This window comes from Panicum virgatum, chromosome 3N, assembly GCF_016808335.1.
Source record: "Panicum virgatum strain AP13 chromosome 3N, P.virgatum_v5, whole genome shotgun sequence".
Taxonomy (NCBI): domain Eukaryota; kingdom Viridiplantae; phylum Streptophyta; class Magnoliopsida; order Poales; family Poaceae; genus Panicum; species Panicum virgatum.
Genome location: NC_053147.1, coordinates 59,919,595 through 59,945,379, shown reverse-complemented (window position 1 = coordinate 59,945,379; position 25,785 = coordinate 59,919,595). Strand labels below are relative to the sequence as shown.

The 25,785-nt window shown below is 45.0% G+C and overlaps 3 protein-coding genes across 4 annotated transcripts; 2 read left to right on the top strand and 1 right to left on the bottom strand.

Moving 5' to 3' along the window:
- Window positions 1-4,979: 4,979 nt before the first annotated feature.
- LOC120666414 (nucleoside diphosphate kinase 2, chloroplastic-like) lies at window positions 4,980-8,798 on the bottom strand. The gene is made up of 7 exons (XM_039946257.1): window positions 8,609-8,798; window positions 6,911-6,964; window positions 6,731-6,817; window positions 5,955-6,035; window positions 5,748-5,860; window positions 5,577-5,626; window positions 4,980-5,274 (listed from the first exon to the last, which is right to left on the bottom strand). Exons 2-7 carry the CDS (start codon window positions 6,941-6,943, stop codon window positions 5,207-5,209), a joined length of 432 nt encoding a protein of 143 aa, XP_039802191.1. The 5' UTR covers window positions 6,944-6,964; window positions 8,609-8,798; the 3' UTR covers window positions 4,980-5,206.
- A 557-nt stretch (window positions 8,799-9,355) lies between these two features.
- Window positions 9,356-17,277, top strand: LOC120666412 (auxilin-related protein 2-like). The gene is made up of 8 exons (XM_039946256.1): window positions 9,356-10,251; window positions 12,662-14,222; window positions 14,304-14,418; window positions 14,515-14,612; window positions 14,884-14,949; window positions 15,096-15,185; window positions 15,660-15,836; window positions 16,699-17,277. The coding sequence occupies exons 1-8, from the start codon at window positions 9,680-9,682 to the stop codon at window positions 16,735-16,737; spliced, it is 2,718 nt and encodes a 905-aa protein (XP_039802190.1). The 5' UTR covers window positions 9,356-9,679; the 3' UTR covers window positions 16,738-17,277.
- Window positions 17,278-18,913: 1,636 nt separating this feature from the next.
- Window positions 18,914-25,053, top strand: LOC120666411 (condensin-2 complex subunit D3-like). 2 transcript variants are annotated; one of them, XM_039946255.1, is made up of 8 exons: window positions 18,914-21,101; window positions 21,781-22,272; window positions 22,350-22,441; window positions 23,094-23,181; window positions 23,254-23,368; window positions 23,437-23,566; window positions 23,660-23,819; window positions 24,102-25,053. In XM_039946255.1, exons 1-8 carry the CDS (start codon window positions 18,981-18,983, stop codon window positions 24,753-24,755), a joined length of 3,852 nt encoding a protein of 1,283 aa, XP_039802189.1. In that variant the 5' UTR covers window positions 18,914-18,980; the 3' UTR covers window positions 24,756-25,053. The 2 variants fall into 2 exon arrangements, with proteins under 2 accessions (XP_039802189.1, XP_039802188.1); XM_039946254.1 differs by having other exon boundaries at window positions 18,916-21,101; window positions 23,645-23,819; window positions 24,102-25,036.
- Window positions 25,054-25,785: the final 732 nt, after the last annotated feature.

The following is a 25,785-nucleotide window of genomic DNA, read 5'->3' as shown; positions in this document are numbered from 1 at the left end:
ATGGTAGACTACACATGTTGTAGACTGTGTCTTGGGACTGTCAGGATTATTGTAGGCTCAGCTGGTACACAAATTATCTACTGGAGACTGTACTATTCACTATTCAGTGTGGCGACGACTTGGCCAGCAGCCAACTGAACAAGGTTATCTACTGTGTTTAGTCCCCGGAAATTTTTGGATTTGGGCACTGTAGCAATTTCGTTGTTATTTGACAATTAATGTCCAATCATAGACTAATTAGGCTTATTTACAGTTGAACTGCGTAATTAGTTATTTTTTTAACTGCATTTAATACTCTATGCATGTGTTTGAAGATTCGATGTGACGGGTACTGTAGGAAATTTTTTGAGAACTAAACATGTGGAGGTGATGACATCTTCACTCTGCTCTATCTCCTCACGCACGAGTACTCGCTGTAGTCAGGACTCAGGAATGTCATCAGGATAGTTGTATAGACTGTGTAAGTGTGTCCTGGGTCAGTCCATGGGCTAACCACATGTCGGCCGTCTCCATGACACCGCTCACATGGTCGATGCCATACACTGGACCCCATCATACAACATCTCTTACTTTTAGTTGCATCTCTTGAGTAGCATCTCATGTTCGTTCTTTTTTCTGATTGATCTTCAGTCACCTGGTAAAGCACACGTACAGCCCCTAGTGAAACAAAGTATGTCAGCAGTGGTGGTTCCCAGCACAACTTCAGCAAATGGTAGTTTGGAATGACTCTAAACCTGAAAGTTGTGATGGATTTTTAAGTATTTAGTTCCAATTATATATGCAGACAATGCAGTTTATCATAGAGAATGACATTAAGGTGCACGATATTGGCCCACACAGAACCCTGTGTTGGATCCCCTTGCTGAAGTTTAGCAACTTTGGATCCAAAATTTTTGATAAACTTTAGTTGGAGCCCAAAAAGTGCTTTAGCCTTTAGCAGGGGCGTCCCGACCAAAATGGGGGCCCAGTGCGAAATGCTAAGATGAGGCCCTAATGGTCTAGTAAAATCAAACAACAGTAATAAGTAACATATAAATAGGATATTTCAAAAATTGTCGTAGCTATTTTTCACTTGAAGAACTTTATTTTTCGGTAACTCTTTGAAATAAAATCTTCAATGATGCGCACAAGAATCATATTTGTTTCTTTCTACGCTTTTGATAGAATCATATTTCCTATGTTGTTTTGCTGACGATATATGACTTGCATTTGCAATGGAAAGAACAAAATTAATAGATGTATTTTAATCATCAAGACATCAACATAATTAAACGAGGAATGAAGAAAATAACACTGAATTAAATCTTACTCTTGGGCTGGCCTTCCGCCTTGGCGAGTGCCTCTGCAGGTGCAGCCAATTGCAAATGCAAGCAACGATCAGGATGGAACACACCTGCGATGGAATTGGATTTGAATGCAGATGGGCGTTGGGCGGTTTGGGCTCTGGACGAGACACGAGTCCTACTCAGTACTCACCTGTCACCGACGCCGCCGGCCGCCATGTTGCTTGCCTGCTTGCTTTGGACGCACATGCAGGGGGCAGGGGTGATGCCTGCCGCGATGGCGATGCCGATGGGCGAGGAAGCCGAAGCTTTAGGGTTTCGCGTCGTGTGTGCGTCGAGAGAATTAGAGTGCTGCCAATCGGTTCAACTTCTATCAATTTGGGTCTCGTTTCCTATAAAATGGACTGCAAACTCATAGAATTGAAGCCTTCTATACTACTATAGAGTAAGATGTACTTAATATTTTGGGGGCCTTTCAAATTTGGGGGCCCTGTGCGGTCGCACAGCCCGCACGGGCCCAAGGACGCCCCTGGCCTTTAGCAAGCCAAGAGATGAAAAAACCTGCTAAAAGTGATGAAAGTCAATATTACCTTCACAATTAATAGCCCGCCAGCCCACCATATCGGAACAAAGTGGGTCTTGGTGGGGTTGGTGCATTAAACGCAGGGTACCATGGTCACTTAGGAGAGTTTAGCAAGGGATCCAAACAGCTCCCGCTAAAGTTTAGCAACCTAAACTTTAGTTTGCTAAAAAAAAGTTTCAAACTTTAGCATGCTAAAGTTTAGTTGGAGGGGTAAAACCTAAATGTTGTCGTCAATGCTTGTGGGATCGGGACGGACGACCAGAGGGGATGAATGGAAACGATAAAAATTCTCTAAGAAAAAGCTGACTCCAATTTACTGCCCAAAATACCTCTTTTCAAATTTCCAAGATGACATGAGTCAACTAATGACATGCTCATTCTAGAAATGATTAGAAATCTTTAACACAAAGCGGAAGTGAAACGAACATGGCACCATTTATGCCATTTCGAGTGATTTTGGTGATCGAATGACAACACAACACTTGGATTAATATGATTGTTAAGATGACCATTCTCAGACGTTTAGGTTCAAGTGATGACAAAAGACAAGAGAAGATAGGCATAGCTAGGCCCAAAGGACCGCCCCTACGGGGATTCCTTCCTGCACCAAACATCATAGCGGACGGGGGTCGAGGGGGAGCCGCCCCTCGCGGGTCTCAGGGCAGCGTCCTGAAAGCTCTTCGGATCAGGAGCACCGGAAGAACCGACGCTATGATGTTTGGTGCAGGAAGGAATCGAAGCCAAGTCAGCCAATAGGCACCGGTTCTTCCGACAAGCCAAGAAAGGGCATCGGTGCATTGGGCGTACTGTGTACCAGAGACGATGTCAAGTGCCCAGGAGAAGGTTCTTCAGCACTGGTTCAACCGACGGTGCATCGGAGTATTGCGTCGGTGCATTGACGTCAGCAGAAGAGAAGAAGGCTGTGAGTGACCGATTTAACCGACGGGCAAGCATCGGTTCAACCGGTGGTCACTATGTCAGCAGTCAGAAGTTCAACGGCTACTTTGTGTCTTAGAGTGACCGGATGAACCGACGCTACCCCTGCCAGAGGCATCGGTTCATCCGATGATACGCAGATTTTCTGCTGACCATTGGAGCAACAACTACAAGACTTGGTGGCCTATATATATGCCTCACCCCGGCCATTTGAAGCTTGCTGGAGTTGCTGAACATCCCACACACACCCAAGAACATCTCCAAGCCATACAAAAGCATCAAGATTATATCCTTAGCCCTTAGCACACTTTGAGAGTGTTGTGTAAAGGATTAGCTCTTAGTGAGTGAGATTGCAAGGCTTCGAGTCTTTGTGCTGTGGTTCATTAGCGAACCAAAACAAGAGCGTGGTGCGCCAGCACCTTGGAGCGTGAAGCTCGCCGGTAACGTCATCGACCCTCCGACTTGGTGTGGAGCGGCGACGACATCTTTGTGCGGGGGACGTGGAGACCCCTATCCTTTGTGGAGAAGCTCCTTAGTGGAACCCCGGAGCCAAGGTGATCGTGATTGTGTTCACGGAAGAGACTTGGTGGCCGAGTAGCAATACTCTTAGTGAGTGCTACAACAATGTGGATGTAGGTGTGCCTTTGTGGCTAACCGAACCACGGGATAAACACCCGCGTCAAGAGTTTGCTATCTCCTATCCCGCTCTTTAAGCTTCCGCATTTCATACTAACAATTTGTGTGCCTTCTTTCATAAAATAGTTTCTTCATAAGAAAGGCTATAGGTTGCTAAACTCTTTTGAGATATGGGTTTCACACTAGAACAATCTATTTGCACATCTAGATAGCATGTTTTAGTTTAAGTTTTGTGCAAACTAGTTGGAGCCATAGGTCTAAATTTTTATTAGTGCCTAATTCACCCCCTCCCCCTCTTAGGCTAGAGCACCCGATCACTTTCAGGAAGCAATACAGAAAACACTCTAGTTTAGTTAAACACAGCACGAAACGGAAGCGCCGATTTACCATAATGAGATGATCCAAATGGGGAATCATGAGTTTCACTTTGGGAAAAGTAAATTTCCAGGTTCTAGGAGTTTCAAAATTTGGAGATTTTCAATCCTACTGAATTTACTCAATTTCTCCTCTTTAATTTTACTCCCTAAATCAAAAGACTCTAGACTTGCTCCGTTACTTGCATGCAGAAGAAGGACATCATCACATTCCTGTGCTCCTTTTGATCGGTTGGTGTCATGATGGGGGGAACACATTCTTCCTATCCATTCCTTATGCAAGTCGCACGCGCTCCTCACAAAAGGACATACCCTTCCATATGTCTAATCAGAAATAACAACTTATATACATGTCTACTTAGTCCAAAATGATGGGTAATAAAAAAACTACAACTTATACACACACGTCTACTAAATCCAAAGTGACGGGTATATCATCCGCCAACTGAGTCCAAAATAATCCAAAGTGACGGGTATATCATCCGCCAACTGAGTCCAAAATGACAGGCGTGACATCTCATCTCATCTCATTATAGTCTAGAGTCGCTTCAGACTCCTCAAGAGAAAAATCTGAAAAAATTCTGGCTAGGTGCGGTGCGGGTGTTTGAATCCCCGCCGGCTGCCTCCGAGCTTGCCGCTTGGCCGACCCTCATAGGCTCGCATAATAATATAATAGTTGAGGGAGGATAAGAAAGAAAGAAAAAAATCTACAGCAAACCTTCCTCCAACGGTCAATTGGCGAACCACCCAAAAGCACAGACTTCGTACAATCGGTCTAAAACCTTTTCCCTCTGTTTAACGGCCCATCACCAATCCCACAACTCACCTGATCTTTGGGCCGACTCCGGCAGTCCTGCAACGTGCCATTGCCCAGGCCCAACACGGCGGAATCAGAGAGGCCCAATCAGAGTCAGAGACCTGCTTAACCAACTCCGAATTTCCACGGCATAAATGCGCAAACAGATGCACTCATCGCCCAGTCTGTGTCAACCATTGCATTTTCCTGGACCAAAAAAAAAGAAAACATTGCACTTTCACTATCAGTATAACAAGCTTCTTTTAGCTCCGCACACAGCAAAAGGTGAATAGTTTGTCTCGATTCTCCTCATACTCGCAGCATCCGAAATACAGTACAACCAATGCCTGTATTTAGTCCAAGGCGTTACATGCAAATGTCTGGAGAAATCTCTCCAGAACAACCGACGAAATGTTTTCTGTTGCCCAGATGCTCAGTATTACAAAATGAGCATACCTGTAAAGGTAATTCATACTGAAAAGGTGGACCCGGTGAGCTATTTTACTAGCCGCACTGAACTCGTACACTCATACATGGCCCCATGAGTAAAGTTGAACAGGCACAAATTCAACACAGATCTCACAGCAATTGGTTGAGATTACTCTACAAGCCAAGGTATTTGAACTGATTCCCACTGGCAGAGCTCACCTTCTTTGAACCACAGAGCTGCAAATAGGAGTGTATCTTTAGCTTGTCATCTTACCAATTATAATAGCTAGCAGGCGTAAACAAATTTAGGTCCAAGTCAATAGGCATGTCATATCACTAAGTAAATGAGACCATTTGTCTTAAGAGAATTTAATCTGCTCCTGATTGCCATGTTAACTACTCCTGTCCTCAGCGTACAAAGTTCGAAGATAAAATTAGTTTGCCATTCCATGTAGCTTGTCAATTGTTTAAAATGATTATTGACTCAGAAAATCACCTAACAGCAACATAGATCCATACTAAATTATCGCTGGACTTACATATTTCACGCTTGCCGTTATCAGGACTATCACTTCCATGGACAACATTCCTGAAATGCATATTCCATCATAATTTGTTTGATATATTGTTTTAAAGGAGGTGCACAACTGAATATCAGAGACATGGTACATAATCACATATATAAGACATGAAAGAGGGTTGGTGCCGACCTTCCTGTTCGAACTGCAAGATCACCCCTTATGGTTCCTGGTTCAGCTTGAAGGGGATTAGTAGCTCCGATTAATTTGCGAGCTGATGCAACAACACCATCACCCTCCCAGGCCTTATTAAGAAGGATAACAAAAATTGTAGCTGTGAACTATGTATTTGGACAAAGCATAGAGCTGCAGGTATGTCTATTCACAACGAAAATATACCATGCAAACAACAGGGCCAGAAGTTATGTAATCAACCAGTCTGGGAAAGAATGGTTTGTCCTTCAAATCCTTGTAATGTTCCTGAGAGAAAGGGAATGGCAAATAAGACAGTATATATATATATATATATATATATATATATATATATATATATATATGAAGAATATTAACAGCTAGTTGATTCAACATGCCGAAAACTAAACTAGAATTCTTTGATGTTTCCACAAATGTCAAGAAAAAGATGAAATGTTTTTTTTTGAAAGTTTGGCAGGTGCGCTGCCGATGCATTTAAGAAGGAAGCAAGCGAGTAAAAGATGAAATGTGAGTAGTGTCTTTATCAATGATTAGTGCAAAAAGAACACACAAAAAAAAACACAGTCACTAAAATAGGTAGATATTTTGATGTAATAATGAGATGGTTGAGACAATAAATCTTTCAGTCACTTAAATAATTCATATAAGAATGAGATGGATGAGGAATAAAATCTTTCTGGTAGTCAAGGAGAGAATAAGTGCAGACGAATAGCAGAATAGAAATTGAGCAGCATTTTATTCAGAAAGGATAAACATAAGGATCATAAGTACATAAGCTAAATGTGGGGTAGTGGAAGGTATATTTGACAATAAAAGGTGATAATTTGACCATTTCAAGTAATAAAGAAACAGATGCAGATGCAAAAAAGACATGTTCCTTAAGAATGGTGTTGCTAGAACCACAATAACTTTGCTAGAACCACAATAGCTTCCCCATGTTCAGTACATTTTGAGAGGCAAACCTGAGCCAAGTCCTTGGAGCACTGATAAAGCTTCAACCCCTTCAACAAAAAGCCTTTCTTCTCAAAGCGAGAAATGATCTCCCCAACCTATATGCACCAGATATGTGTTTTATCTGAGATCAAACTTGAAAGAAAGAAAGAAATTAACAGTTGGAAAAGGTAGGAAAAAATAAGGCATACCAAGCCACGCTGAACTCCATCAGGTTTTATCATAATGTAGGTTTGCTCAACCTCCTGCAGATAAATTTCTTGTCAAGAAAGAATTCATTTTGTGTAAGGGACTAGATGAACGTAGAATTCTCAACTCCTCTAGCTGAGGTCAAGGGATATTGAAATAATTAAAAAATTCTGACATTGCATCAATTCTAAACTTCTTTGATGAAAATAGAAAAGATGACTGAGTTTCATTAAAGAAGGGTAAGTGTGACGCATTCAAGCCTCTGGCGTAGGACTACAGAAATTAAAAATTTGGCAGGTTCATGATAAAGCTGCTAGGAAACAACGGTTATGACAAGGATTGTGGTGTAGGACTATGTTTGTGGGAAACGAAGCATGTTCAGGGGTATTTGTTTCCCTAGCTAGAGTTCCATAGCAAAACTGAATTAGCTGGCCCACATGAATTATAGATGACCTTAACGAGGATTTTCAGGGGATCAATGGATGATATTACTAAGCACTATTTACCTAGTAACATGTACCTGTGTGTACAGAAAATGTTCTATTGTGCCCATGGAAATTTGTGGAAGGAATAAGTTATGTTTAAATATTTCAAAAATAACTCAGCTGCCCGACTGCCTTGACTCTGTATTGGGAACTGCTAAAACAACAAATTAAATAATTTCAACATAATTTCGTATTCCACAAAGCACGCCTTAAGACATGTAAAACATGGTTTTTCAAGCGTTAAGGCGAGGCGAGGGGAGCCGCCACCGCCTTATTGTCTAGGCGACGCCTAGGCGGGCTAAGGCGGGATAAGGCGGACTAAGGCGACACCTTAGGCAAGGCGAGCCACCACCGCGTTGTCGGCGACACCTTAGACAAGGCGAGCCACCACCGCGTTGTCGCCTAGGCGACGCCTTAAGGACGCCTTAAAAACACTGATGTAAAACCTAGAAGCTGATCTCATGCTTCAGTGAGAACAACGTTGTCACTGAAAAGTTGCATCCATTCAATGTAAAAGTACTGCAATTGTGCAACACATGGTTGGAAACAGGGACTCAAACTTTGAAGAAATCAAGGTCAAACTTTGAATGGGAACAGGGAGAACATAACGCAGACAACAAACCTATTGAAAGTCATATTAGTAAAATCGAAAGGGAAGACATGCTGTGACTATGTACCAAGCGGAACAAAAAGGTAAGTGCCCCTTGATAATTAACAATATGTATAGTATGTTGTCAGCAACTCAGCATTGAGTGCTGACAGGAAGACCGAAAACTTAATTTCACTCCAATATCCTTCCTGCCACAACAATCGCGGAGAATCTATGAACGGGCACAAATGTTTCAGGCTACAGTAGGTGAAATAAACAAAATTGACACGTTTCGCGGTGCATTTTCTTCAGTTGTGCTGTTCTGGATAACCCACCCACTGGCCACTAGGCTTGCAATCAAAAGGTTGAGAGAATTATAAATTAGCCTATCGTTTCCTTTACCCTTCCAAGTTTCCCCTCTCCATAATCGAGCCAAGTCACTACAAATTTAAAGTAATACTAACAAAAACTAGCTCAATCACTCCCATAGCAGGTCCTAATCCGCCAACCAAAGGAACATGAAAAAAAAAGAAGAAGTCGAGAACCGTCTCCTAGCCATATTTCAATTTTCAACCACTTCGTAGCAAATGCAATAGAACCCAAAAAAGAACGCATAGGGAACCAACCGCGGATGCGACGATGCCGCGCGGGACGGCGCGACGCGCCCCGGCCGCCCTCCCGCTCCCGCACCGAACCGGAGGGCCTGCGGCCGGTCCCGGCGAGCGGCGCCGCCGCCCTCGCGACCACGGCCATCGTCGTCTCCATCCTTGCCACCAGCCCCGTGCAGAGCACGCGGCCTTTCGGATTAGGACTTTAGGAGCAGTTAACCAGCAGCAAGAGCAGAAGGCGTTTACGTATTTTACTGTTTTCGTATAAGCCCAGCAACGATTCCGCTTCGCTTCGACGTTTACGTATTTTACTGTTTTCCGCATTCAAAGCTGGATGTGGAGTCGTTGCGGCGAGCAAACGTGTTTACGTCTTCTGACCGGTTCGGCGCACGTGGGAGGACGAGTGGGAGGGTGTGGGCCCGCGGCGGCGTGCAGCACCTCGCCTTCGCCGCGCGGCACACAACAGGGAGCGCCGCTTCGACCAATGGCGCGTCGCCACGCGGCCCCGCCGGCCACTGGTCCCACGCGTGTCCCCGTAGCGAGCGCAGACGCCACCGACCGTCGGGGAAGCCACGGCCCCGCGCAGCTCTACCCTCACCGACGGTGGGTCCCGCTGGTGTTTGGTCCCGCATGTCAGTCGCGCGAGTCGGTTGGGTCCGCTTCCTCGTGACTTCCCCTCTCACTTTTCTCCGGGCCCCACACGGGGTGGACCCCACGCGCAGCGATGATATGATATCGCATGCGCCCCCGGGCCCGCTCGCCAGACACCCGCGTCAGAGAGAGAAGAGAGACGAACACCACCCTTCTTCCTCTTCTCTCTCTCTCTCTCAACATCTCCTGCCCTCTATCGCCGGTGACATCTCCGGCGGCGCTGCGTCTCCGGCGACCCCCGCCGCCACCGCTCCCCATTTCTCCGATCGCCGCATCAAGCACGGTACCCCCCGCCTTGACCCCGCGCGGCTGCCCCTGCCGAGATCCATCCACCCAGTGTCCTCGGCGCTCCCCACGCGCCGATCGGCGGGCAGGGGAGGCCCCGTGGCCGCGCGCTCGAGCGCCAGATCCAGCGATCCGCCTTCCGCCGGGCCCGGCATGGACGACTTCCAGGGCCTGCTGGCCCGGGACTTCGGTCTCCGCCCGCAAGGGAAGGACGCGCCCATGTCGGCCACCCGGTCCTCGGGGCCTTCCGGATCCGCCTGGGCCAGCACCAGATCCGCCTCGGCGTCCGCAGCCCCCGCCGCGCCCTCGTACGACGACCTCTTCGGGCCTGCTGCGTCGGCCCCGCCGCCGACCAAGCCCGCCCCGACGCCGTCGGCCTCCTTTGACTCCATCTTCGACTCGTACAAGGAGCCCTCGCCCGCCGCGACGCCGCCCAAGCCGAAGCACTCGTCCATGCCGGTGTACGACAAGCCGGTCTACGACGATGACATCTTCGACGGGGTCCCTGGGATTAAGAGCTCCTCGGCGCGGTACGACGACGTGTTCGGGGGCAGCCAGGACCATGCGCCGCCTCCGGCTTTCGATGATCTGCTTGGTGGGTTCGGGAAGAAGTCACAGGGGAGGGAAGAGGCGGAGGAGAAGAGGAAGCCCAAGCCTGCTGCTGCGTCCACTGGGTTCGATGATTTGATCCCAGGATTTGGCGGGAGAAGCTCGCCGCGGCAAAGGTGAGTGCTTTATGTGCAATTCAAAGTGCATGGGATCGTTGGGCGTTAAATTGTCTATATGCACGGTCTATGTGTGCCAGTGCGCTTATGTTTGTTAGTTCAATCAACTGAAACGGAAACTATTGTCGGTATTCGGTAATGACTTGATCATGTCAACTTTGCCGAGCTGGACAAATTGTGCTGCCTCATTTATTGGATGTGTTGTCAAGTAGATTCAAGCTTGCTGTTGTGTCCTCATTTTGATTTGGTAATCTGTACAGGCGAGGTAAGCGAAGCATTTATGATATACGTAGAGTTCTATGCTGCATAAATTATCTCAAAACTGTTTAGGAAGTTCGACTCAAGTGTCAGTTTCCTTGGTTATGATACGCATTTAATATTGATCATAATGTGCAATTCAATAACATATTAGATTACTGGATGTCGGTGCACCCTCTCATACAATCTTTTACGGTGTTGGTTTGCTTGGACCTTACTGATATCTCTACCTTTATATATTTCTAAAGAGAAGACCGTTTCCTTGGTCTGTTATTGACTTTCCTCCATCTTGATCGGTCCATAACGGTGGTCGGTCCATGGATGAAAAAAGATTGAATCACAATCGAAAACCAAACCGTATGTTGAGCTAAGAGTCCGAAACCATATAGAATTAGCGCTTGGTGGGTAAAACAGGGAAAGACTAAGTCCTTAAACGCACGTACTAGGTTATTACTCTTTTAACTATAATAAAAAATCCAATTGTAAATTACATGTGCTATTCTACACCTTAGGTGTAGTAGTTTATTCTACACCAATAGCTAGATTGAGCAGAATTACTGAACAAATTTTCAGTAGTCAGTAGTCGGTGAGCTATTACTGAACATTGTTTAGTAACTTGGTAAATTTAGTTCAGTATTTTGACGATTTTTTTGCTAGTAATAGAAGGTGGGTGTAGAATAATATTCTACACCTAGGGTGTACAATAGCATTGCCGTATTGTATAATATATCACTTTTTTTTTATAGAATTACTGTATGCTAATTAATATATTTATATAGCTTCCCTGTAGCCAAGGTTCTAAAAAACGCTAGACGCTAGGCGAACGCTTGTCTATGGTTTAGAGTTTTTTGTGATTAAACGTAGATTGAACATGATTAAACGTGTGTTGTGATTAAACGACACTGTGATTAAACGCAACGCTTGGCCACTGTTCAGCGTTTAATCAAGATTAAACGATGTTTAAAAACGTTTTTTAGAACACTGCCTGTAGCAACGCACGAGCGTATTTGCTAGTACATATAATGTATCTTAGGTTTAATTTAGTTACTTGTGTTGATTCTAATACATGTGCTAGGTCAAGTACAAATTTGATTTGAGAATTGGATCATACTGTCATGATGTCGGCATAATTTTAATTGATTGAGAGATTGTAGTTAATGTCAGATTGTTTGTGGAGACGTATTGAATTGGTGCCATGAGTTTTGTACTTTTGTGTGCCTACTGTGATGGATTAATTAGGAAGTTACTAGCTCCAGTAAAGTTTACTCGACATTTCAGACAGCAAAACCAGCTTGTCTTCTACTTGTTTTTTCGTGTCTGAAATCTCAAATTTACCACTGTAGGGGTTATGTTTTATGATTTAAAGATGAAACATGGTCTACAAAGGCTCATTCAAATGCGGAACTGCTGAGTAGATTTAAATAATGCTATCAGGCTTGATCGATATGTATAGTGTTGCTGGAGTAACGTATTCATTGTTATATAATAAAATCGAATTTGAAGATTGCTTTGAATTTAAGTGCATTTAAGTATACATTTCTGAGCCATGTGTCATATTCCTTGAACGTTTTGACTACCAACCTTCTCAAAGAAATTGCATACATGTTCAGTGGAGGTGATACCCCATACAAAATATAAGTTTGGGCGATTTAATACATTGAAACTTTTTCCCTGGGAAAAGGAATTATATTGTATACTGCTCACATAATGAATTATTTTTTAGTTGCAATTTGCTTTGATGCTTATGTGCCAATTTGTTTAGATTTTTCATCTTTAGTAAGGTACACATACAACTGAGATGGTGTGCTGGGCATCCACAGCCCATATGTTATTAAACAGTTTAACTCTTTTTTCCATATTACATTTCTTGAATAGAACCACCTGACATGATAATGTTATTGCAAATGCCGTGGTTTCAACTTTCAAGTGCTCCATACTGTCCATTTTTTTTGTTATTACGAGTTTTGACATTTGAGTCCCAGACATGCGTAGGAAGTAATGGGCTAACAGATATTTATTGTTATGCATGTGGAAAAATGAGGGAGACATAGCATGCTGTGTTTATGACAATGGCTGCCCTTTTGTGCAATTTCATGTTCACTTGCTTCTAAACATGTTCACATGTTAACTTCTATCTCTTTCTTAACTTCAGGGAGACTGTTGGTGCAAAAGAAAAGAAGGTTTCCATGTCAACATCTAAGCCAACTGCTAGCATGGCAAGTGACCCCTTTGTTGTTTTTGAAGCAACTTCTTCATCATCTCATCCATTCACTGATCCCTTGGATGAATTGGGTAAACCTGCAAAATATCAAGGGAAAAGCCATGAAAGTACTGCCACTGACAGCAGCTTGTTTGAGGATCCAAGCACTTTCAACCAGACTTCAAAATCAGAACCTTTGTTTGCCTCAGAGGTGAACAATGTACCGAAAGATAGGAATGACTCGAGCAGAGCCCGAGACTCAAATCCTGTACAAAATTTCCCCAAAAGGAACCCTGCCCAACAGCATTCTGTAGAGGATTTTGAAAATATCTTTCCCAAGTCACAATCTGCCAGATATTCTGATGTCCATGTTGACATTGGCACTGGGAAATACAGTGGGAATGGTGTAAATGATCAGTCACCAAGATCTGATGAATCTGAAGATGAGATATGGCTTACAGTTTCTGAGATTCCCCTCTTCACACAGCCAACTAGTGCCCCACCACCTTCAAGACCACCGCCACCTCTTGCAATTAAGCAAAAACAGCATGGATCGAAATCTAAAAGAAAAGATGATGAGTATCTGCGGCGGTCTAGGAAAAACTATGATCATCAAAGAAGTTCATCAAATAGGGCTGGTGTTTCTTCAGTAGATGAACTAGAAGATTTTGCAATGGGCAAGTCTCAGAATGCACATGCTTTTAATGAGGAAGAATTTGAGAGAAGCACAGCAGCAGCAGCATCTGCAGCTGCTATGAAAGAGGCCATGGATAAAGCTGAGGCAAAGTTCAAACATGCCAAGGAAGTACGAGAGAGAGAACGTGATGCAAAGCTTAGAAATAGAGAACATCAGGAACAAGATAATGAAGCAAGGTCGTATGCCCAGGATCGTGAGGACAAGGAGAGAAAGGAAAGACTAGAACAAGAAAGAGAGATGGGGCAAAAAGAGGAAAAGGAAAGAGAGCAAAGAAGACTTGAAGAAGAGAGAGAACTTGAGCGACAGAGAGAAAGAGAAAGAGCTAGGCAAGCAGTGGAGAGAGCTACAAAGGAGGCAAGGGAAAGAGCAGCTGCTGAGGCTCGTGCAAAAGCAGAAAGGGAGGCACGCCAACGTGCGGAACGTGCTGCAGTGCAGAGAGCTCAACAGGAAGCACGTGAGAGGGCTGCAGTGGAGGCTAAAGAGCGAGCAGAGAGAGCTACTGCAGAAGCAAAGGAAAGGGCTGCTGCTGAAGCTAAGGAGAAAGCCACTAGTCAAGCCAGGGATAGGGCTGCAGCAGAAAGAGCTGCTGTGGAGAGAGCTCAGCAAGAAGCCAGGAAGAGAGCTGAACGAGCTGCAGTGGAAAGGGCTGCTGCTGAGGCTCGGGAAAGGCAGGCTGCTGAGGCTCGGGAAAGACAGGCTGCAGCCACAGCGGCTGCAGCTGCAAGAGAAAAACAGAGTAAACCAGATGATCTTGAGTCATTCTTCGGTATGGGTGCCCGAGCTAATAGTGCTCCGAAGCAAAGGGCTCCAACAGTGGTGATTACTCTGCCAAAAAATCATTCCAGATCTGTATTTGTTTCAAATTTCTCAATGTTTTTCTGATTGTGGAAATATCAGGATTCAATGTTCGATACTCAAACGCAAAATAGAGGGACTTCCACTTCAGCATCAATGAAAAAGGCATCATCAACAACAAATATTGCTGATGACTTGTCTGCAATATTTGGAGGAGGTACTAATCATTCGAGTAGTGGTACTGATAATCTTAATATGCCAATATTCCTTGACACATGACAGTAATAGTGCTTTGATTTATTTGTTATTTTAGCTCCTACATCATCAGATGAATTTCAAGAAATTGATGGGGAGAGTGAAGAAAGAAGGCGTGCTAGATTGGAACGGCATCAAAGAACTCGTGAACGAGCGGTAATGTTAACTTTAATAGAACAGTTTCTTTCTGAAGAATTAGAATAGTTATCTCTTATAGCCCGCTGTACAATTTATACTGTGGATACTTGTTTGTTCTTGGTTGCCTAGCCCAACTTGCTTGGGACTAGGTGGTTGTTGATGATAATGATGTGGGTTGTTCATAAGGTTTTGGATACTTTGTATATTCCTGTTTGGACTTTGTTTTAAGCATATTTTTTTGGATAAACATATTGCAATGCTTGGTTTTTATTAGTTTTCTATGTTACAGGCAAAGGCTTTGGCTGAGAAGAATGAACGTGACATGCAGCAACAACGAGAGCAGGCTGAAAGACATGTAAGTACTTTTGTCATTAACTCGTAAATACATTGCAATGCTGAATCTACATCATAAACTTTTATGTTGTCCTTTTAGATGCACTTTATTGGCTGCTAGTGACTTATTCCTCATTTCATTCAAATTGTGTTGTCTGATTAATCCAGAGGATTGCGGAAACACTGGACTTTGAGATTAAGCGGTGGGCTGCTGGAAAAGAAGGCAATTTGCGTGCATTGCTGTCAACTTTACAATATGTGAGTTGAAACATCTAGATTGATGCAATTCTCTCTTCCTCATTTTTATTAATTTCTCTGTTCATTATGTGGGTGTTATTCTTCTTAGATAAAAATTATGCATTTGGGTCTTTCCAACTGTAATCTATGATTTTTTTCCATCCTGTTTGTGATTTTACAAATGCAGTTTGTTTCTTATTGTGTTGTGCACCATGATCACCATGTTGGCCTTGAGGCTCTTTAGTTATGATATAAGCATTCAGATCCACTGGTAGCATTTCTGAAGGTTTCATGCAATGTTATGGAACATTGACAGAAATAACGTTTGCCCCTCCCATACCATCAAAATGTTTTGTTGTGAGCAATACTTGAAACAGTAATGTGCACAATGCCATTGCTTTACATTTGTAATCTTTGGAATGATTCTTGTGCACAATTAGTTAAAAAGATGTCCAATAGTTTTCAGTTATTAATTCGTGTATTCTTTCTGAACAGGTTCTTTGGCCAGAATGTGGGTGGCAACCTGTATCCCTTACTGATTTGATCACAGCCGCCGCTGTTAAAAAAGTGTACAGAAAAGCAACATTGTGTATCCATCCTGACAAGGTGCAACAAAAGGGTGCAAATCTCCAGCAGAAATATATTGCTGAGAAGGTTTTTGATCTCCTTAAGGTGTGTATTGCCTCGAAACATATGCAGCTTACTATTTTCACACCAATATGATAATATTGTTTATCCTTGTTTTTCTGAACCCATGCACCATGGGGTCAACTGTCAAGGCATTAAAAAACTAGTGCCCTTTTTTTCAATGTGAAGAAAATTTGTGCCCTTGATTGGTTATTTTATATTTCCGGAGGTGAAGAAAACTTGCACTCTATAAGAGGTGCCAGCTGTTTTGCTGAACACAAAAATTACTCTTTTCTCATTTAATGTTCACTTTCAATAAGTATTTACAATTATTAGATGTGTGGTGACTTTGGTCCACTGGTCCATGGAAACAAAAGATGGGGTGCCTGGATAATCATACATGGAAAGTACTGAGCCTTTATAGTTTGATGTTATCTGTGTCACCTGGCACAATAGAACGTTTATTGCAGCAATGGTTTGTGTCTTTGTCAGCCTGGACCACCATCTGGTGCGTGGGAAAGTACCTGATGTGTATGTACTGTTCTGCCTACAGCCAAATCAATGCTAATCATAATGACCTGTTAGCCTTCTTCATAGTAGTCTTAGAAATTCGTAAAAAAAATAGTCTTTAGAAGTTACAACACCTACTGGTTGAGTAATTTTAATGCACTGTGCTGATTACTGCGAATTAAATATTTGCACTGTTTGTTTGATTTCCATTTACTCAATATGCTTATCTATTGGTTGAAAGGGTGTTTGGCAAGTATTAGGAGGTATTATTTCTGTGGTTTTGCAGTAACAATTATGTTCATTTTAGTAACTCTGAAGTTTCTTAGATGATATTCTGTGTTTCCGTACTTGGCATATCCAACTTTAATAATTCTCCTCTGTACTTTAAATCAAACAGGAGGCATGGAACAAATTCAACTCTGAAGAGCTCTTCTAACAAGCCATGAATGAACATACCCATCAGCACCTGCACAAGGTTACTCAAGAAGAAACACCCAAGCTGGAGTGGCTTGCAGACGATAGGGGGAAAGCGTGAAGCAGACTAAGCAAAACCTCAACTATAGCTGTAGTTATTGTAATCACCATTGCTTGTTTTTAGTACCCCCAATTTTCCTTCCCATTTGTATGTGTTGATTCAATTACATCTCACAGCGGCGGCGGCCCTAGCTGGACCTCATCCAGTAGGTGTATATTAGTGCCCTGTTTTGTACTATTTATCCTAGGCTGTATGTGCCGGCAGATTGGGTGCGGGGCGTGTTGAGGCCAGTGTTGTGATTTTGGATTAGGTACAGGGTTTAATTACCATGGAGAGCTGGTTTTACTTATGGTCATGAATGTTACTTGTCTGGTGCCATGGGTACTGTGTTAAGTTTTGGTTCATCTTGTCCGTAGTCGATTTCTGGAACCCGGTGGAGCTCAGTCCTCTGACTGCTGTGTGATTTTGTATAAAATTGATCTGGAGTTTTGATTGCTTGGATTCTTCTGCGTTCAATGGGGAACAAATGTTTTTCCGTGTGGGATGTTTTTTAAAGAATCCTAATGGGTTCTCCAACATTGTCCTTGGTTACAGAACAGGATCGAAACGCTTCATCTGCTTGGTTATGCGTTCAATGCAAATTATATACAAACAATGTGCACCCATGTGAAGGATACAAACGGTCAAATAGTTTCGGAAGGTTGTGGATACCTGCCAAACTATCCTCCACCTCAGCTCTTATTCTAGCCTTTTTCGAAAACCCGTTATTCATATTTGCTCTGTTCGAAAACCCATTATCCATGTGCCATCGTCAGCGGCTTTGTTGTTCGAGCATCTAGACAAGCGCTGTGTTTGCTTGGCTTGTCAGCCAGCCAGCGGTATTGTTCTCTCATACTAAATCGGCACTAGCTACCAGCCAGTTAGCAGTACTATTCTCTTATAACAAATCAGCAACAGACATCAGCCACAGCCAAACGAACACAGCGAAGATTATCGAGATGCTGCAACTAGTACCACTTTCTGTGGGGATTTTCATCATGTTATTAGCCGCTCAAAATAAAACATCCGTTGTATCAGATTATCTCAGACTATATAAACGACTTCATCTTACATTTATTTATGAGTAAATTTCACCGGCGGTCCTTAAATTTGTCTCGAGTTCTCATCCCGATTCCTGTACTCTTAAATTACACATAATAGTCCTTAAACTTATCTCACACTCTCATCTTAATCCTTTAACTTGTCCTGAGTTCTCATCACAGTCCTCACATCATCAAAATGCACATATCCACTCTCAAACACGTCCATAAACTTCCAAACTAGTTAGAAAAGCTTTTAAGGCGTCGCTCCCCTAGCGACTCGGGGGGCGACCTGTGCCGCCGTTAACATTCCCTCCCCAGGGCGCGGTGGTGCTTCGCCGCTCCGGCCTGCGCGGGGGCATGGCTTGCGGTGCTCGGCCGCGCCTCGTGCTTCGGCCATCCTAGGCGGACGCCGGTGGTGGTGCTGTGTCGTCTCCTCCCGGGGCGGGTGCTCGTCCTCCATCGCGGTCGTCCTCTACGGGCTCTGGCGAGGGCGCTGCGCTGCGCTGCCCCTTAGCTCCAGTGTGTGGCTTGCCGTGCTCGGCTGTCCTCAGCGGTCGCCAATGGCCCTCGCGCCCAGGCCGTCCTCGGCGGGGGCCGGTGGTGGCGTTGCCTCGCTACTGGGCTGCCGGGGCTCGCCGTCACCGCCTGCTCCCCACCGGAGCCCAAGTGGCCGGGAATTTTTTGGCCAAAACTTTTTGCCTCCCCTTTAGACATATGCATGGAGCATTAAATATAGATAAACAATAAAATTAATGCATAGTTTGGATGTACAAAACGAGACAAATCTTTTGAGCCTAATTAGTGAATGATTAGCCATAAGTGCTACACTCAAAAAATTCGTCTCACGAGTTAAATTTTGAAATTAGTTTTTTAATTAATATCCGAAATCCCTCTCAACATCTGGTCAAACAACAGAAAGCATGTCCAAGAGTACCGGGACCGCATGAGAAGTTGGATAAGCAAATTTCAAAATTCCCTTTTGGCCGCAACGGCGACCTCTCCAACAGCTCCTAGCGTGTACCGTTGAATGTGAATCGTGTTGGATCCGACTCTGTTTCAAAATTCCCTCCTCCCTCGAAGACTCGCAGTCCCCACCCCCACCCCCATCTCGCCGTCGCCGCCATGGACGCCGACGAGATGGACATCGACCTCGACGGCGCCGGCGCCGGGGCCTACATCGATTCCCCCCTGTCCGCCCCCTCCGCCTCCGGCTCTCTCCCGGCCGTCCTCTCCGAGCTCGCCGCCCTCCACCGCCGCGCCTCCTCCTCCTCCGCCACCTCCCCGTCCCTGTCCCTTGCCTCCATCACCTACCTCTCCTCCGCCCCGGCTGCCGTCGCATCCCTCTTCCCCCGCCTCGCCGAGGCCGGCATCCCGGCGTCCTCGTTGCTCCCCCCGCTCGAGGCCTCCCTCTCCGCGCACCCGCTCCCCGCCGCGGTCGCGTACCTCCGCCTCCTCCTCGCGCCGGCCTCCCCGCTCCTCACGCTTTTCTCCCCGCTCCCATTCCTCTCCCTCCTCCTGGCCATCCGCAAGGCCGCCACCGCCGCCGCCTCCGCCGCCGGCGCCGCCAACCCTAGCTCCGGTTCCGGCGGCGGCCGGGGCAATCCCCGGAAGCGCAAGAAAGAGCGCCACCAGCCGGCTGCGGCCCCACAGGCGGCGCTGTCGCTGCTCCCGCGGGCGCTCTCCCTGCTCGCCGACGCCGCGGGGCGCCTGCCGCTCCGGGCCCACCCGGACGCGCGGCGCTCACTCGTCGACACCGCCGCGGAGCTCGCGGCGTTCGATGTCCTCGCCGCCGTCCTTGGATCCGACTACCACGCCGAGACGGTGCAGGATGTGGTGCGTGCGCTGGCGCCGGTGGTACTGTCAGGGGCGAAATCTGCGGCACGGGTGGGCGCGGTGCAGTTCCTTGTGACGAAGTTGGTGCCTTTGGGTGCTGAAGAAGGGGAGGACGTGGTGAGGAAGTCTGTGGGGTACCTGCCAAGGTACTTGGCTGGGATGGCGCCGGACAAGGCAGAGGCCAGGGCACTGGCAGTGGAGGCCATACTCGAGGTGGTGCGGGCATTGGGGTCAGAGGAAAGGGATGGGTTTGCTGGGTACGTGGTGGACATGTCAAAGGGCAAGGCTAAGGGGCGGCTGCTTGCTGTGGATTTGGTCCTTGCTATGTTACCGGTCCTGTTGCCATCTCATGGGGATGACTGTGATCTGGAGGAGGGCTCATGGGGGCTGAAGTTTCTCCGGGTGTTGGTGGAGAGGTGCTCTGATAGCGTGGGAGGGGTGCGAGCTCGGGCGTTAACAAATGCAGCTCAGGCGCTTGTTGTTTTGTCTGAGAGAGGTGTAGAGGTTGATCGGTTGCAGGAGGTGATGAGGATTGGGAACATGGGGCTTGGGGAATTGCTGAGACAACGCTGCACCGATGATAAGGCTGCTGTGAGGAAGGCTGCGCTTGTGCTCATCACAAAGGCAATCGGTCTGATTGGGAGACCTGTTGATGAGTCTCTACTTTGTGCAATGGGAGCCGCATGCTCTGATTCATTAGTCAGCATCCGCAAGGCTGCTCTTACAGCCATCTCGGAGGTGTTTAGGAAATTCCCAGATGAGAAAGTGATGAAAGAGTGGCTTCAGGCTGTGCCTCCTCTGGTGATTGATAGTGAGACAAGCATCCAGGAGGAATGTGAAAACCTCTTTCTCGAACTGGTACTTAACAGGATCTGCCAAGCTGCCAATTTGAACCTAGACGATGATTCCATTAAGCTGGAGGAAGTTTTTCCTGAAGGGACACTGGATTTGCTGAAAAGCATCTGCGATGGAGAGGTTGCTCCGTGCATAAAGAAGATATGTGCAAGCCTTGGGAAGAAGAAGAAGCTGAAACCAGTGCTTGCTAGTTCACTGCAGAACATAATAACAATATCCGAATCCTTGTGGTTGAGAAGTTGTAAGCCGATTGAGAATTGGACTGCACCTTTAGGGTCTTGGTGGCTTCTTTCTGAGGTCTCATCATTTGCACCAAAATCAGTTAATTGGAAGTTCCTGTCCCACCACTGGAAACTCCTTGACAATGTTGGACAAGATAACGGAGGTAAAGCTTGTTCTCAAGTGGAACCAAACTCTGCATTCTGGGCAGTTAATCGTGTGTCACTCTTACAAACTATTTCAAATGTCTCCATGGAGCTACCTGTGGAACCTGCAGCAGAATTGGCACACAGCTTGCTCACAAGGATTGAGAATTTCGATATGAACCTGAGTGAGGTAATCAGTTAGTCGATTCAAACAATATTGCTGGCTAGTACAAATTAATGTGCTTTTGCTACAGTTAAATTTTAGACTAGCATGGTATTATGTTTTAACAACTTCAGATCTCACTTAATCTGCCATGTGAAACAAGATTAAATCTGCTAGGATTTATGAAGTGTGCCCTAATCGTTTTGCCCACTCTGTTGGGACTTGGCAACATGTACTGTTCTGAAGACTTTTTGGTAAATTATGACATTTGGTATGGTCTTGAACGTAGATCAGGATTCCACATGGTTGTAAAAAGGCATAACTTTAGATCTACTGTGCTTGCCAGTGTGGGTATTATAATAATCAATGATATTTTCTGGAAGGGAGATCCTTCTAGCTTGGCTGAAACCTTACTGCAATCACAATATATTGCTGGAAAGCTTGCTTGTTACCTGTTTGCAATCTAATGACAAGAATACAAGATTATCCAGAACCTTCGCTGTTTCGGTCATTGATTATCCACTTGTTTCCTGTCCATAGACCATAGTTCTGCATCAATGTTCATCACGCATTCATATTGTCTTTTTCCTTGATACAAATTTTTCTGTGGTGTTGTGTAAGTGTCTACAAATTTCTGCACCAAAGTCACTCTTAACAGAATTAATTCATGTCCATATCTTCATACTTTTTATGTATAAATAAACAGGTTGATGCCCATGTAAAATCGCTGAAAATTTTATGTAAAAGGAAAGCAAAAACAACAAAGGAGGGTGCTGCACTGATCCTAAAGTGGGCACAGCAACTAATCCGTAGTGCTGTTGACATCCTTGACCAATACATAAGAGAGACATCAGAATCAGCCAGGGGTCACAGTTTCGTTACTCCTATGAGTAGCAAAAGCAGGGGAAAGAAGCAGACATCCGCATCAAAGTCAACATCAGAAGCAGTTATTGCTGTGTTCACTGTTGGATCACTGATCCTAGCTTGCCCCACTGCCAATGTGAAAGAGATCACTCCTTTGCTGCACACAATCATAACTTCTGGAAACTCTGAGCCTAGGCCAAAAGATCTTGTTGGTGGGACAATTTCATTTAAAGAGTTAGTTCCATCGTTATATATACAATCGTGGGTTACATTGGCAAAAATTTGCCTTGTAGATGACAAAGTGGCCAAACGATACATTCCAATTTTTGTTCAGGTATGTATTCGGTGCTTATTGTATGAGTTATGACTACTCGTAACAGATAGACAGTCAATGTTGCATTGATGAATCAGGAGCTCGAAAGGAGTGATATGGCTACCCTTCGGAATAACATCATGGTTGCAATGGCAGACTTCTATGTCCGCTATACCGCATTGGTTGACTGGTGAGCTTACTTTTCGTTTTTTATATTCAAGTAACCATTGATACTAATATCACTATCCTTCCAGAATTTGTTACTGTTTCTTGCAAGTAGATATGCATGTTTCTGTATATCATAAATCATAATGTGCCTTTTTATACTCACTTTCTCTCTCAATAAAAAAGAAGGTTCCTTTCACAATCACACTTTACAAAACATTATAATTATAATTTAAACTTCCCCACCATTACAATGTTCAGACAATCAGATGATTCTTACAAATCTTTGGTGAATGAAACATGGCTCATTTGTTTCCCTGTGTTTTCTTATTGTTGTATTCGACCATTCTGTAAGTTATGGTCTCAATGAATGATCATATATTAGTTTCTGTAACTCCCATCGTGCCTGTTATTTAAAAGAAAATTGAAAAAACTCCCCCCATATTTTCAAAATTCTAGCAACATGCTTGAACTTATGTCAGATGGTATTGCAAAAAGGTATCAATGTTAATGGAGTAATACTGTCCATCATTAGTAAATGAGTTTTGTCAACGCTATCCTATGAGCTACTTTGGCAGATGAATAAAGAAGATATTTCATGTATTTAGTTTTCGAAAAGATAAAGCCTTCTTTGGACGTGAACTCTAACCGAGCTTTCTTTTATGATGTTTCTGCAGTTATATATCAAAAATAACAAAATCACTTCGTGACCCCTGTGAAGTAGTACGGAGGCAAACATTTATTCTACTCTCCAAGTTGCTGCAGGTGCTAATCACTCCTTTATCGTATTGATCTGAATATTAGGTCATGGTTATTGAGACTACTATTTTTATCCAGAGGGACTATGTAAAGTGGAGAGGAGTTCTCTTCCTTCGGTTTCTGCCATGTTTAGTTGATGAGTCGGAGAAGATAAGGCATTTGGCTGACTACCTTTTTGGCAACATCTTAAAAGGTATTTACTATTTATACTAACCTTTTCTTGTTTCAAGTCACTGCCTAACATCTATGTAAATTTTGCAGCTAAAGCGCCACTCCTTGCATATAATAGTTTTATTGAAGCTATATATGTCCTAAATGACTGCACTGAACATGGTGCTTATAGCGAGTCTCAAGGAAGTTCAGACAGAAGACCTGCCCTTTTCGCAATTCGGTGAGACAAGCTAAACTGTACTTGCAGGAACAATGCTTCATCCCTAGCTGAATTTTCTAATGCTCATTTTTGTTGCAGTGGCACTGATGAAAGATCGAGGTCAAAACGAATGCACATTTATGCTTCTTTGCTGAAACAAATGGCACCAGAGCACCTATTAGCCACCTCAGCCAAATTATGTGCTGAGATCTTGGCAGCTGTTTGTGATGGCTTACTCAGTGTTGATGATGCTAGTGGAAGGGCTGTACTTCAGGTTGGGATCACATGATTTCATGCCAATATGAAGTTATGATGAACTGAGAAAATATCGCGGAGAGCAAGTACCTAATTATTTTTTTTGAAAAAATCAAATACCTAGATGCAATCTTTGACATGATGAGAACTGCTTATGGCATGCTTGGCACTTGACCGACATGCAATATGCAAATGCATCCTGGGTTTTAGATTCACTCTTGTGGTATATGCTTAGTATGTTGTTAGATGTCTCCGAGAGCTAGATAGCTTTACATTTTGCTACTTTTCCATTTGTCAACAGGATGCTCTGCAAATACTGGCCTGCAAGGAGATGCGCATCCACCCCAACATCTGCACAGATAATTCCGAGATGGACGAGGAGGGTGGCGAAGGTGGAGGGACAGCCAACGCGCTCCTGGCGGCCAAGGGAAGGGTGGTGACCCAGGTCGCGAAGAAGAACCTGATACAGATTGCGGTCCCAATCTTCATCGAGCTGAAGCGGCTGCTGGAGAGCAAGAACAGCCCGCTGACAGGATGCCTGATGGAGTGCCTGCGTGCCCTGCTCAAAGACTACAAGAACGAGATTGAGGAGATCCTGGTGGCCGACAAGCAGCTCCAGCGGGAGCTCCTGTACGACATGCAGAAGTACGAGGCCGGCAAAGGGAAGGGCAAGGCGGCCGCCAAGTTTGAGGCCGGCCCCAGCGGCACCGCCAGGTCCCCGGCCAGGCAGACGCCAGTCGGTGCGGCTGCAGCAGAGGTCGAAGCATCTGCGAGAGCCACTGTCAGGTCGGTGCTGAAGGAGGTGAACCGGAACACACCGACACCGCCTCTGCATTCCATGAGCGTGCCTAAGGTGAAGTCGATTTTGGGCACTGCTGGTCCTGGCTCTCGCCTTCCGGGTGTTCTGGAGTCAGTCCGGCGGCTTCAGCGGTTTGAGTCGGACGATGAGAATTAGCCTGTTCACTCATGGCAGCTCGTTTTGGCTGATGAGCTTAGGTTGTCTGATGGTCGTTTTAGTATGATGCTAACCTGCTTACCTGATTAGTATGGTATTTACCGACCTCATCATCTCAATGAGGGTTTTGTTTTCACAGATTATTATTGTACATATTTTTAGGCTGCAATCATGTTAGTAAGAGCCTATCTCAACTCGCTTGAGATAAAAAGGCTATGTTGTTGTTGTAATCATGTTAGTAAGAAATTGAAACAATCGCAATTTCTGTTCCCTTATTATTATTACAGGTGTTTTTTGACTCCTTTTTTTAAGGGAATTTTGTATTAACTCCTTCGGTGCCAACCAGCAAACAAATGTTCTGTCCAACCTGAGGCTGAAAACTGATAAGGTTCACCTCAGAAACCAAACGCACCTCTCTCTCTCTCTCTCTCTCTCTCTCTCTCTCTCTCTCTCTCTCTCTCTCTCTCTTTGCAAGAAAGCAAATACTCCTAGGCCTTATTTACAGGTGCAGCAATTACATGCATCTATTGTCCGGTAAATAATCATATCATGCTAGATTATCCTTCCATTGTCAACGTAATAATCTCTTTCCCTTTGCAACTGCAAGTAATTGAAGTCTATTTTTAGCCATTCCCCAAACCAGGTCAGCACAGTCGTCATCACATATCAATTGGAATCCATCCTCCAGGATTTAAATTTTGCCAGCTCGATCGTCCACCCACCACCAGCTCGAAGCACATCACGAGCCCTGTCCTGTGTGTGTGTATATATTGCAGCACAGATGAGTGAGAATGGAGAACTGATTCAAACCAAGAACAGCCATGGCCGGACGACAAAACAACACCGGTGCTTCTGCCTCTGCCATGGCGGCGGCCCTTCTCCTTCTCCTGCTGCTACCGGTAGGACTCCCGGCGGCGGCGGCGGCGGCGGCGGCGGGCCAGCCGGTGCGTGGTGGAGATGATGTGCAGGATCCCCGACCCCAACTCCTGGGAGTTTATCCTCCACTGAAGGGCCATCTTCCTCCAGCAAG